At 34.5% G+C, this 11,393-nt stretch overlaps 1 protein-coding gene across 1 annotated transcript in view; it reads left to right on the forward strand.

The window, feature by feature from the left end:
• Window positions 1-1,133: 1,133 nt before the first annotated feature.
• LOC106108691 (protein enabled) overlaps window positions 1,134-11,393 on the forward strand; it is an 18,349-nt gene continuing 8,089 nt past the window's right edge. Inside the window, exons 1-5 of the mRNA XM_013289950.1 lie at window positions 1,134-1,660; window positions 8,166-8,331; window positions 9,571-9,830; window positions 10,696-10,883; window positions 10,986-11,026. Coding sequence (XP_013145404.1) covers window positions 1,164-1,660; window positions 8,166-8,331; window positions 9,571-9,830; window positions 10,696-10,883; window positions 10,986-11,026 — 1,152 coding nt within the window. The 5' untranslated portion in view covers window positions 1,134-1,163. The remainder of the gene's footprint in view (window positions 1,661-8,165; window positions 8,332-9,570; window positions 9,831-10,695; window positions 10,884-10,985; window positions 11,027-11,393) is intronic.

Genomic DNA, 11,393 nt, shown 5'->3' on the forward strand with positions numbered 1-11,393 from the left:
ATCCATCTATCCATCCATCCATCTATCTAAACTTCCGCATTTATAATATTAGTATGATTCGAACGTTTAAGTGGATGTATGGATTTTTGTTAGAGTTTGTAGTATAAACTGCTGAAGGGATATTGATGAAATTTCCCATTATAGTATAGTTTGGAAGAACACATAGGCTACTTACTATTATTTTAATTCCGCACGGACGAAGTCGCGGGTAAAATCTAGTACTATTAAAAAATCTGTAACATTTATATTAACACGAGTTGTGCTGAAACATTCATTTGAAAGGTCTCTTTAAAAAACAAGTTTTTGTTAACAATGTTTAAATTGTTTAAGAAAACTGGTTGACAACCCTAGAATCTTAAAAAATCTATAGTCCCCTTTAGCTGAAGCTTTGTTATACACTTAATAAGTGAATTGAACCTAATGACTCAAGGTATAAGGTTTAAAATGCTATTCTAAGTAATGATAACTGTACTTTATAATGCAACTTTTTGCCGCAACTAGTGCAGTGCAGACCTCTCTCATTTGTCCTATTAATACAAACTCAAGCAAAGGAAATAACTACTTTCCTTTTAAAACATAACCTGGTTTATTAAACGTCATTCGATATTAAATCGTGTGTCATTTGAAATATGACTCATTTTAACTGGAAATATTTTAATCCAAATCGGTTACTAAAAATTATTTTTTTCCTTAAATTTTAATGTGAGGTTTCGATGCAGAAATGTCGCAAAATACGTTGTCTTACTTTTTACAAGAAGAGATAACGTTTTGTAGATTTATATTCAAAGAATTTAACTTATATGACCTTGTGCTTGTGTGTCCCATAAAAGCTGTAATGTAGCAAGTACTTTGTTATTAGGGTAAATTTTCGACCTTTTTGCATTGTGAACGGCAATTGTTGAAATGGGTAGGAAATAAAAGTTCTTGACTATGTAGTGTAAACCCACAGTTATAAAGAAACAGTACTTGATTTAAAAAGTGCCAGTTATCGGATGTGATAACGCCAGAAGTCTCAAACACAGATTATATCATTCTTGCGCCGATTGTCGGCGCGCGCGCACGTGTCCTAGTTCCCCGTTCTTATTACCGGATTTCGGGTCGTGTGTAAATCGACAATACCCATCGGTTAACAGTTAAATAGTGTATGTGATTGTGCAGTTAAAATGCGTCGTGTAAAAATGAATTTGGATCCCGATCTGGGTGATCTCGAAGAGATGTTAGCGCACGTACAAAATCAATTGGAACACGAAATAGATTTGGAAAAGGAATCGAAAATACCATCAGTTGTTAACGTACAAGAATCACCAAAACCTATAAAGAAAAATACAATGAAATCCGATACGTTTGTGTATCGTCGTCAAGCACCACGACCGCCATTAACAAGGATGAACAGCGATATAAATGGTAACGAATCACCAAGCGAAGAGAGAAAACATTACGAGAATTTACGTGGGTCACAGAGCAGTTTGAAATCAGATGATGCAGTATCCCAAATCTCGTTTCAGTCGTTCCGTTCGGAGCCAGTACAGAGACTGTCTTTGTTCAACATGTCTGATAAAAGAGTGTCCTCATCTTCATTGAATGGTAAAGGAAGAACGGCTACTCTACCACGTGGATACGGTTCTACCAAAGACAAGAATTGGGAGGACTATTGGGCTTTGTAAGTTTATCAAAGATATTAAATTTTACCTCATTCATTTAACATTAACTTAACAATACTTTTAAATCAATATAGAAAATATTTTACTAACAGCACTATACTAAAAAAAAAAATATGTCGCGTAAACGCCAAATTTTATGAAAATTTGACGTCTTTCAGATTGTAAGCGCTAACAGATTGTCGAATCGAAAATCGATTCTCGAAATGCCATTTTGAAATGTAATCATACTAATCATACTTCATATTAATATTATAAATGTGAAAGTTTAGATGGATGGATGTTTGTTAGAGTTTGTAGCCTAAACGGCTGAATGGATCACATTGAAATTTGGTATACATGTAGAGGATAGTCTGGAAGAACACATAGGCTACTCACTTTTGTTTTATAACGTACGCACACGGAGTCGTGGGCGAAAGCAAGTTGATAATATTGGGGATATTTAATCAATAAAAGGCCTCCGTATGCCTCACTTTTGAGGTCCTTATGTACAAATTTAGATATCTAACTAGTATTATAAATGCTTTTACATGGATGGATGTTTGTTAAAGTTTGTAGCCTAAATTGATGAACAAATTTCGATGTTTGGTTAAGTCTGGAAAATACACGTAATAGCTTGTGAATATAGTTAAATGCTTCACAGTAAATATGCTAATAATTACGTCAATAAAAAATATTTAAAAGGCATAAAGTACTTAAGATTTTGCAGAAACTAAACAAAGAAATGAATGGGAACCAATTAAACTAACGTTACATTGGAATGTCGACATTTGCGTATTATTGAATTCCGAGAAAAATTGTTATAATTCTCATTATAATGGATTACAGGAAAAGGGTTTAGCTCGTTACTCATGCTATGAATAATATAAATTACTAGCTGTTCCAGTGCGGTTTCATCAGCATGAAAATATAAATACTTTTTATTATTTACATATGTCAAATTCTCAATTGCAAATGTCTTTACTGTTAATCTTGCTTCCTTAATGTTGGCAGCTAGTTTATGGTCTCTTTCCCACATGTAGATTTTCCAATTTGCCCTATCAGTTTAACAGCGTAAAAATATACAGCCTTAAGCGTGTCGTAAGTATAGGGTTTTTTTTTTATTAAAGATAGAATTATTTAAAAATATGCTGTAATTGCTGACATCTTAGGCAACAAAGAAGTCTGTGTTTACGCTTTATTATATTAGTTTAGAGTACAGATATTGATTTGAAGTATTAATATCAAATATGGTATAACAGGATATACCGTATTAAGGCAGTTAACTATGATATATAATCTACTAGCTTTTGCCCGCAACCCTCCGCGTGGAGTAAAACAAAACAAAAGAAAGTAGACTATGTATTCTTCCAGATGTCTCTACATATGCCAAACTTTATCGAGAATCGTTAAGTAGTTTAGGCTACAAACTCTAACAAACATCCATCCATCCTCATTTAATAGTGGTCATATACATTTTAATTGTTAAAGGTGACCATTTTTCTTCTATTTAAAATATTTCAGTCTTTATTTAAAAATGACTATAGTATTTCTCCAATCTCAGGTTCCAAAGAGAATGAATTAAGATTTCCAGAGGTCATTTAGAGGCCTTATTTAGCCTCTGAGACCTAAAGCACCTCTGTTCATACACAGTTAAACATAACAAAAACAGTGAGCCTTTCATGATTAAAAATAAATCGACTTAACTATTAAGATAAAATCACCATTACGTTAAGTTTATGTTATCTTTGACCTCGCTTCGGAAGTTTTCCGTAAGCTGTATTGCTCTTTTGACTTAAGCTAAGTTTCGTATAACTTTATAGATGTTTTCCTAAAACTTTTTGAAGGAATGTAATTTTTTGATTTATCTAGCTCTTAGACTATTTTACTCTAATTTGCTGAGTAAAAAATGAATAATTCTATTGGGTTCATTAACTGCCGCATTTGGTGCATTAAGTCTTCCTTAGTGTGTTAGTACGAGAAATCCACACTAAGGGCCTGTCCCACCAAATTGTAAATTTGATTGCAATGAAACGTGTAAAATATGTGTTCTTATCTAACAGTGACGTCATTTTTAAGCTATCTGAGCCTCTATCAGCCAGTTGTGGGAAATGCCCTAAGGGATATCTTTTATCAATTATCGAATTTGAGTGTTTAACTAGTGACTCCTTAGCTCAACATCCTAAATATTTAGCATACGTGTGGCTTTACTTTGTTACTTAATGGCCGGTTTCCCAGCTACTTTTAAACATTCGATAACTTCCCTTGAGTTTCCGAGGTAACTTGAGTTTTGCTCCAATGAAATACAGTTAATATGAAACTAATGAATCTCTAGGTTATGACAAAATAAGTGGAAACTTCAGAAACCCGGCATAAATCTTTTTCTATTACATCAAGTTGTCCCAAATATAATTTTGTTTTTCATATTTGCTTACTGTATTCAATTGTTTATTCTGCCAACATGTGTTTAACATCTTTCACGGAAGCACAGAGTAATTAATAAATAGAGTGTACAGGATTTATTTTTCTTTTTATACTTAAAGATCTACATGTTTTAATTTTAATATACATACAGGGTTTATGATTTTACTTAAATAATATAAAGATGAAAGATTTATATGTACTAAATAATTCAAAAATTACTGAGCCACTTAAAAAAATCAACGTTACAAACCTACGGCATAAGTTAGTAACATAGGCTAGTTACAATATAAACATACGTGTATCAACAACTTTAGTAATAATTTAGGTTTCGTTTGAGTTCCCACTCGTGAGCTTTAAATTATCCTAAAATCAGTTTAAATAAAACATGTTTTTTTATAATCAAGAGGACTCTCTGTACATTGGTCTGTGCACACTAATTTACGCAAAAACACCACGTCGTAGGCGGGATTTGAACCAAAAACCGGGCCAGTGAATGTTTACTGGGAAGTGAAACTATACAGAGCAGTTAAGCCGGGCCATTGTCCTGGAATACAATATAGAAAGTGTACCTTATGATATTTTTATTTTAAAACAATAGCGGAACGCTAGAATAACTCAATCTCTACTATTTTATTATCATATATTATATAAAAAAAAATTTACTAGCTCGCGTCTTCCCCGCGTGAACATAAAATATAATAAAAAAATGTAGCCTATGTTACTCACAGATAAATTACCTTTCTATTATTTCCATAAATTAAATTAAAAATGTTAAAACTATAAATTGTTCAGACTTTTACTGTAACTACGTTACTTATTTGAATTAATTCATTCATTGAAATTCTATGATTTCATTGAAAATAATCTGTAATAAAAGCAGAGATTCAACGAATTTTTACGATAATACGCACGATATTCCTAAAATAGATAAAATACTGTTCCATCGATCACTTTATCACATCACTCGAGTTAAGACACTCACGTGACTAATAAAATTCTAGCAAACTACACTGTTAAATATGTAAACACACTTTGTTATGTAAGACTATATGTCGCTCGCGACTTCGCTCGCGTGAAAATATATAGCCTACTAGCTTTCGCCAAATTTTATTAAAATTCGTTAAGCCGTTTAGGCTACAAACTCTAACATCCATCCATCCATACATCTAAACTTTTGCATTTATAATATTAGTGAGATGTTACATACAGATAAATTACTTTACGGCGAAAGAATTTTTAAAATCGGTCCTCTTTAATATTAGTATAGGTGTCAGCAGCTTCATCCGCATGAAATTATAAAAACTTTATCTTATTCTTTACATTTGTCTAATTCTCAATTGCAAATGTCAAATTTACTGTTACATAATCTTGCTTTCTCAATGTTGGCACCTAGTTTATGGTCCCTTTCACACATGAAGGTTTTTCCAATTTATGTATCCCCCTAAGTTTGTTCCCTATGTCTGGTCTATTTCTTAAATATCTCAGTGAATAGGGCATCAGTGCGAATTCATACTTACATTATGAATCATCTCGTTACCTGTTTTGCGTTACGAAATGGGACCTGCGATTGTTTTGTATGCAAATTTGCGAATGTATGCCACACTGTCACTTTCTGAGCTACCAGTATGTTGTAAGTGGGATTGGCTAATTATTTGTACACTCACTTGCATAAATAATGTTCTTTTTCGACACTAGCTTTCGCCCGCGAGTACGCCCGCGTGTAAAATAATAAATAGTGCAGCCTATGTTACTTACTGATGACGTAGATTTTTAATGGTGCGAGAATTTATTAAATGATCCCAGTGGTGTTTTGGTTATTTCAATACGTACAAAAATACAAATCATTCCTCTTTATAATATTAGTTTAGATAAGTATTTGTTATTGGAGAAACATTATCTATACTATTACTGTAAAGCGGAAAGATTGATATTTTTGTATGTATTGAAATAACTCAAAAACTACTGAGGCGATTTTAAAAATTTTTTCACCATTAAAAAGCTATGCAATTAGTGAGTAATAGGCTATATATTAATTTAGCGCGGACAAAATCGCAAGCAACAGCTAGTAATAATAGGCCAGTGTTTTTTTATTACTTCTGTTTTAAGTAGCTTCTAAGCTAAAACAGTCTGATTTTTTGCGAAACTTGTGTTTTTAGCTATTTTTAGAAGCAAAGCTCTTTAACCCCTAATTTAAAATTTCAAGTTATTTTCTTACAAATACTTGAGTTACAATTAGTGTTTTAGACTATGAAAAAACATCTCTCTTTCCTAGACTTTTCTCTGAACTAGACCAAATTATTATTTAAGAAACTGGAGCTAGAGAAAGGTTATGTCAATCTTCTAACCTATATAATAACTGAACTAGTTTATTTCTAATTCAGTGTAAATGCAGGTTTTCACGGTGTGTAACTCCAGAGTAAAATAATGGATTATTCCCAACCGTCACCCGCTGTCCCCACGTGAGAATAAAACGTTTCATATGTCCCACCTTTTAATCCCATCATTACCAACAAGGTGACAGATGAACCGTTATGAAATAAAATAAGTTCCAACCGTTCCCTCGCCGCAAAAGGTGGGACGGATGGAACTTTTATTCTCATCTATCTCCACGTGGGGTGACGGTTGGGAATAATACAAAACAATGTCGTTTTTGATAGCGCCGACAAGTCCATGTAACTGTATCTATTTCCGAAACACGTGCAAAAAGCATATAGCTATCTCTGTTAAAAAAAAACAATTAAAGAAATCATTATATTTTTCATAGGTACAGTAGATCCTCGATACCATAAAAACCTCTATAATTTTAAAAATATGTTCCCTTCCCATCTGAGCCCAAAAACTCTATTACATAGACCCTTGATAACTTAAAACCTCTATAACTTAAAATATTTTGTATTTCCCTTGAACTTTAACCTATCGAGGTTCTACTGTATTTCGATATTAGAAAGAAAGAATGGTGTAGCTATTTACCACCAGTAAACGTACAGTGGAAACCCGCCTTAACAATCTCGCAACGCCTTCTTTAACCTAGATTAACTCCACTAACAGCGACCTTCTAAACCTCGCTTGTCTTGTGAAAGAACTAGAATTCTTTCTAAGATTCTTAACTAGTTTGCCCTCCTGACTCCGTATTCCACTTTCGCGACACTTATTGAAAAAAAATGTATTTTGACTGCATTTATCAAAAATATTGTTTTTAGTAACAACATATTATTTCTTACTAATATTATAAATGCGAAAGTACAGTTGGATAGATGGATGTTTGTTAGAGTTTGTAGATTAACGGCTGAATGGATCTCGATGAAATTTGGCATAGACGTAGAGGATAGTATAGAAGAACACATAGGCTAATCAATTTTATTTATAAATCTACGTGGATGGAGTCGCGGTCGAAAGTTAAATAAACAATTGACAACAAACAGATGTTAGTCGATGTAATGAGTTACCTAATGAATTAAGTGTAACCGAACGGGCCCTAAAGGTCAACTCTGTGTAGGTGTTTAAAGGTTAAGCTTTATGTAACTATGTTATGTAAAGTGAACCCACTATACACCTATAATCCCACGTTATACCATTCATGTGAATTACAAAAAAATGTCGTAAATCAACCTTTTTGTAATCTATATCTATATCTATCTATACATAAAAAATTGGAGTGTCTGTTTGTGTCGGGAAGATATATTTGCTTTGCTAATAACGAAATTATTATTTAAAAAAAAATTTTGTCTGTCTGTCCGAAAGCTATGTTTATTCCGAGTAATCTCCGAAACAGCTGGTCCGATTTCGCCCGGACTTTCACTGACAGACGGGCATATAGGATTTTTTTATCTTAATATTGTGTGGATGAAGCCGCGGGCAACACCTAACTATTTATACAAATCATTAATTTTTCGTATGAAATTATACACTAACGTGTATTGGAACCAGTTAAATGTACAACTTTGTTTATGTGATGTTAGTCTGGTAGCCATTGGCTTTAAAATTAAGCTAAAAGTAAGCAATTGAGATTATATACTCGTACTTTGAGATTTATTCTAACATATAGACTAAGAGCCATTGTATTTCGTGTAATTACGTAATTAATAGGTTTATTTTGTCTTCCAGCGAGCAATCAATAAGCAGTGCGCGGGCGTCAGTGATGGTGTACGATGACCACGCGAAACGCTGGATCCCATCCGGCTCCAGCTCCGGCCTCTCCAAGGTCCACATCTATCATCACACGCAGCACAACACCTTCCGTGTCGTCGGCAGGAAACTGAATGATCATGAGGTAATGTTTACATATGGACACCTGAATTGCCAATTAACAATTGAAATTCATCATCTCCTCTACCTTATCCTTGCCCCGTAGTGTCGATACCGGGTTTTCTAAATAACTCTATCATACTTCATGTCTGTCACTCCCTTCTTCATCATGTCACCTTTCACGTAATCCATCCATCTCTTTATAGATCTACCTCTACCCCTCTTACCTACATTTAATCTACGAAGGATCCCCTTGAAAAGGGAGGGAAGGAAATGGCATTGAAATAAATTTTCTGGCATGCACTTTTCAAAGGTAAAGGTCATCGGCGCGTTGCTCAATACCCTCCCCTTCATGTTCCTACGTCCCGTTACACCTAATATTATGTTCTATAGCGACTTGCCTGAACTCAAGACATGTGAAAACTACGTAAGTATAATTTACGGTTAGTGTAGATTTAGTACAAAGAATTAATCAAATATCACAATAAAAAGATACTCCTTGCATGAGTTGCATTAAGTACAAAATTGTTTCTATACATGTGTCTCGACAGTGAAAACAGTGTAAGTATTGTAACGAGTTATTTCCAAAGAATAAAGATCGATTTGGTACATAAATTGGTTTTGTAATAATTTCATAAGTCCGTCGGACTCGAGATCTTTAGTGGACGTCCTTGGAATGCTTGATTTGGTGTTAGTAGTTCCTAATGCCTTGTAAAGACATAGGTGTCTTGAAATCTCGAAGTTCTTAAGTTAATTATTACTTAATGAACACTTGATCAGTGTACAGTCGCGGAATTTCGCGGTGTACCACTTACAGAAAATACCCTGTTTATTGCAACATGGAAGACTTTCTTAGAAATAACCAATTAGGTAGTACACGGTTGCTCAAACGACGGGTGATGATGAAATCTAATTTAAACTGTAGTTGTGTATATTGTACTATTTATTAGATATGAAGTTAGCCTGCGATTCTGTTCGAGTGGAATTAAAAAATTATGTAGCCTATGTGTCCTTAAGTCTATTCTCTACATCTATGCCAAATTTCATCGAGATCCTTTCAGCAGTTTGGACTACAAAAAAATATAAAAAAAAACATACAGACGAATTGAGTACCTCCTTCTTTCGGCAAGTCGGTCAAAAATAACAAACATCCATCTAAACTTTCGAATATGTAATATTAGTAAGATTTTTTTAGATTTTACTCTAAATTGAAGACACAATCGAATCGAAGTCTTAACTTAAATATTTCTATCTATAATTCCAGGTGGTAATAAACTGCGGCATAGTCCGCGGTCTCAAGTACAATCAGGCGACAGCCACCTTCCATCAATGGAGGGACGCGCGACAAGTGTATGGCCTCAACTTTTCCTGTCGCGAAGATGCTGATAGCTTCGCGAGGGCAATGATGCACACACTTGAGATCCTCGCGAACAAAGTGACGAACAACTCGGCCCCGCCCCCAGCGCCGCCGAACCCGCCCGCGTACAACGGACACGCGCACTACGACGAGGATATGGGGTACAGGTGGGATTGTAGCTCGCTTTTGGGGGTCTACGTTGCTTTTTAGTTTAATAGATATACTAGATTTTATACTATTATAGAATTTACTAAGATTGTATTGTGTTTCAAGAACATTTTTATTAGAGAAGACTCATGTTTTTAGTAGACAAAGTTCTATTACGATAATTCTTTACGATATCCATAAATATATTTAGAATATAAAATAGTGAACTTATGCTAGAAACAGACGGTTCTGACAGTTTTAATTGACAGAAATTATCAGTTCAAATGTGTAGACAAAACTGAGAATTGTTCAGTCAAAAGACCTACACAGACACCGTCTCAACTGTCAGAACTGAGTGCTTAGGCTTTAGATATGTTTATTAAATTGTTTACTTATTTATTTAACATTTAAAAGACTTACAGCTTAAATTAACCTAAGTAACAAAACTGGATAAGAGCTAATGAAGTCTTAGCTTGTTGCAGTTACACATTTACCAATATGAAATAGTTCATAATATGTACAAAAACTAAAGTACTGTTAAAAATAGAGTACTAATCATCATCATCACCAGCTCACTATACGTCCCCACCGAGGGGCTCGGAGCCTACCTTAAAGTTAGGGTGACTAGGCCATAGTCAACCACGCTGGCCCACTGCGGGTTGGTTGACTTCACACATATCTTTGAATTTCTTCGCCGATATGTGCAGGCCACCGATGTTTTCCTTCAGCGTAAGAACGTCGGGTAAATTATGTACATATGAAAATTCGAAAATCCCATTGGTACAGACAGATTCGAACCCAAGACCTGTAGATTACAAGTCAAGTGCCTTAACCACTGAGCCACCGACGCTCTCATACAGAGTACTAATAATTTCATGAATTCAGAACAATGACACGAGAGGATGCGGCAATGCTGCAACAACCGCAGTACCACGCGCCGCATGTACAACACAACCCACCACAAGTCCACCAACCAATGCAACAGTATCACCAACCGAGCCAATATCATGCACCACATCAACATCATCAGGTAAGATCCTTTCCCAGACGAATTGTATACCTCCTCTATAATTGCAAGAATATTATATTTTAATACTAAGATCGTATTTGACTGAACTATCGCACAACTGTTTAGTCTTAATTTGATTTTTAGTTAGGCAACTAAACAGTTTTAGGTTGTTCAGGTTGCAAAACAATCGACAATCGCAGAATAGTTGTGCGATTGTTCAATCAAAAGTGCGCTTGCTCTTACAAACAGGAATGGCGGACTTCTTATCTATACTATTATAATAAAGCGTAAACACACACTTCTTTGTTGCCTAAGATGTCAGCAATTACAGCATATTTTGGAATGATACTTTTTTTAATAAAAAGCCCTACACTTACGTCACGCTTTAGGCTATATATTTTCACGGCATTAAACTTAGGGGGTAAATATGTTGGATAAAAACCCTAATGTGGGAAAGAGACCGAAAGTTGCTGCCAACATCAAGGAAGCAAGGTTTCCATGCTTTGTCATAATGTCATGTCCTTTTGACATTTGCAATTGATAATTTAACACATGTAAACAATAAAATACTTTT

Source organism: Papilio polytes, unplaced genomic scaffold (assembly GCF_000836215.1).
Source record: "Papilio polytes unplaced genomic scaffold, Ppol_1.0 DF821400.1, whole genome shotgun sequence".
NCBI classification, from domain to species: domain Eukaryota; kingdom Metazoa; phylum Arthropoda; class Insecta; order Lepidoptera; family Papilionidae; genus Papilio; species Papilio polytes.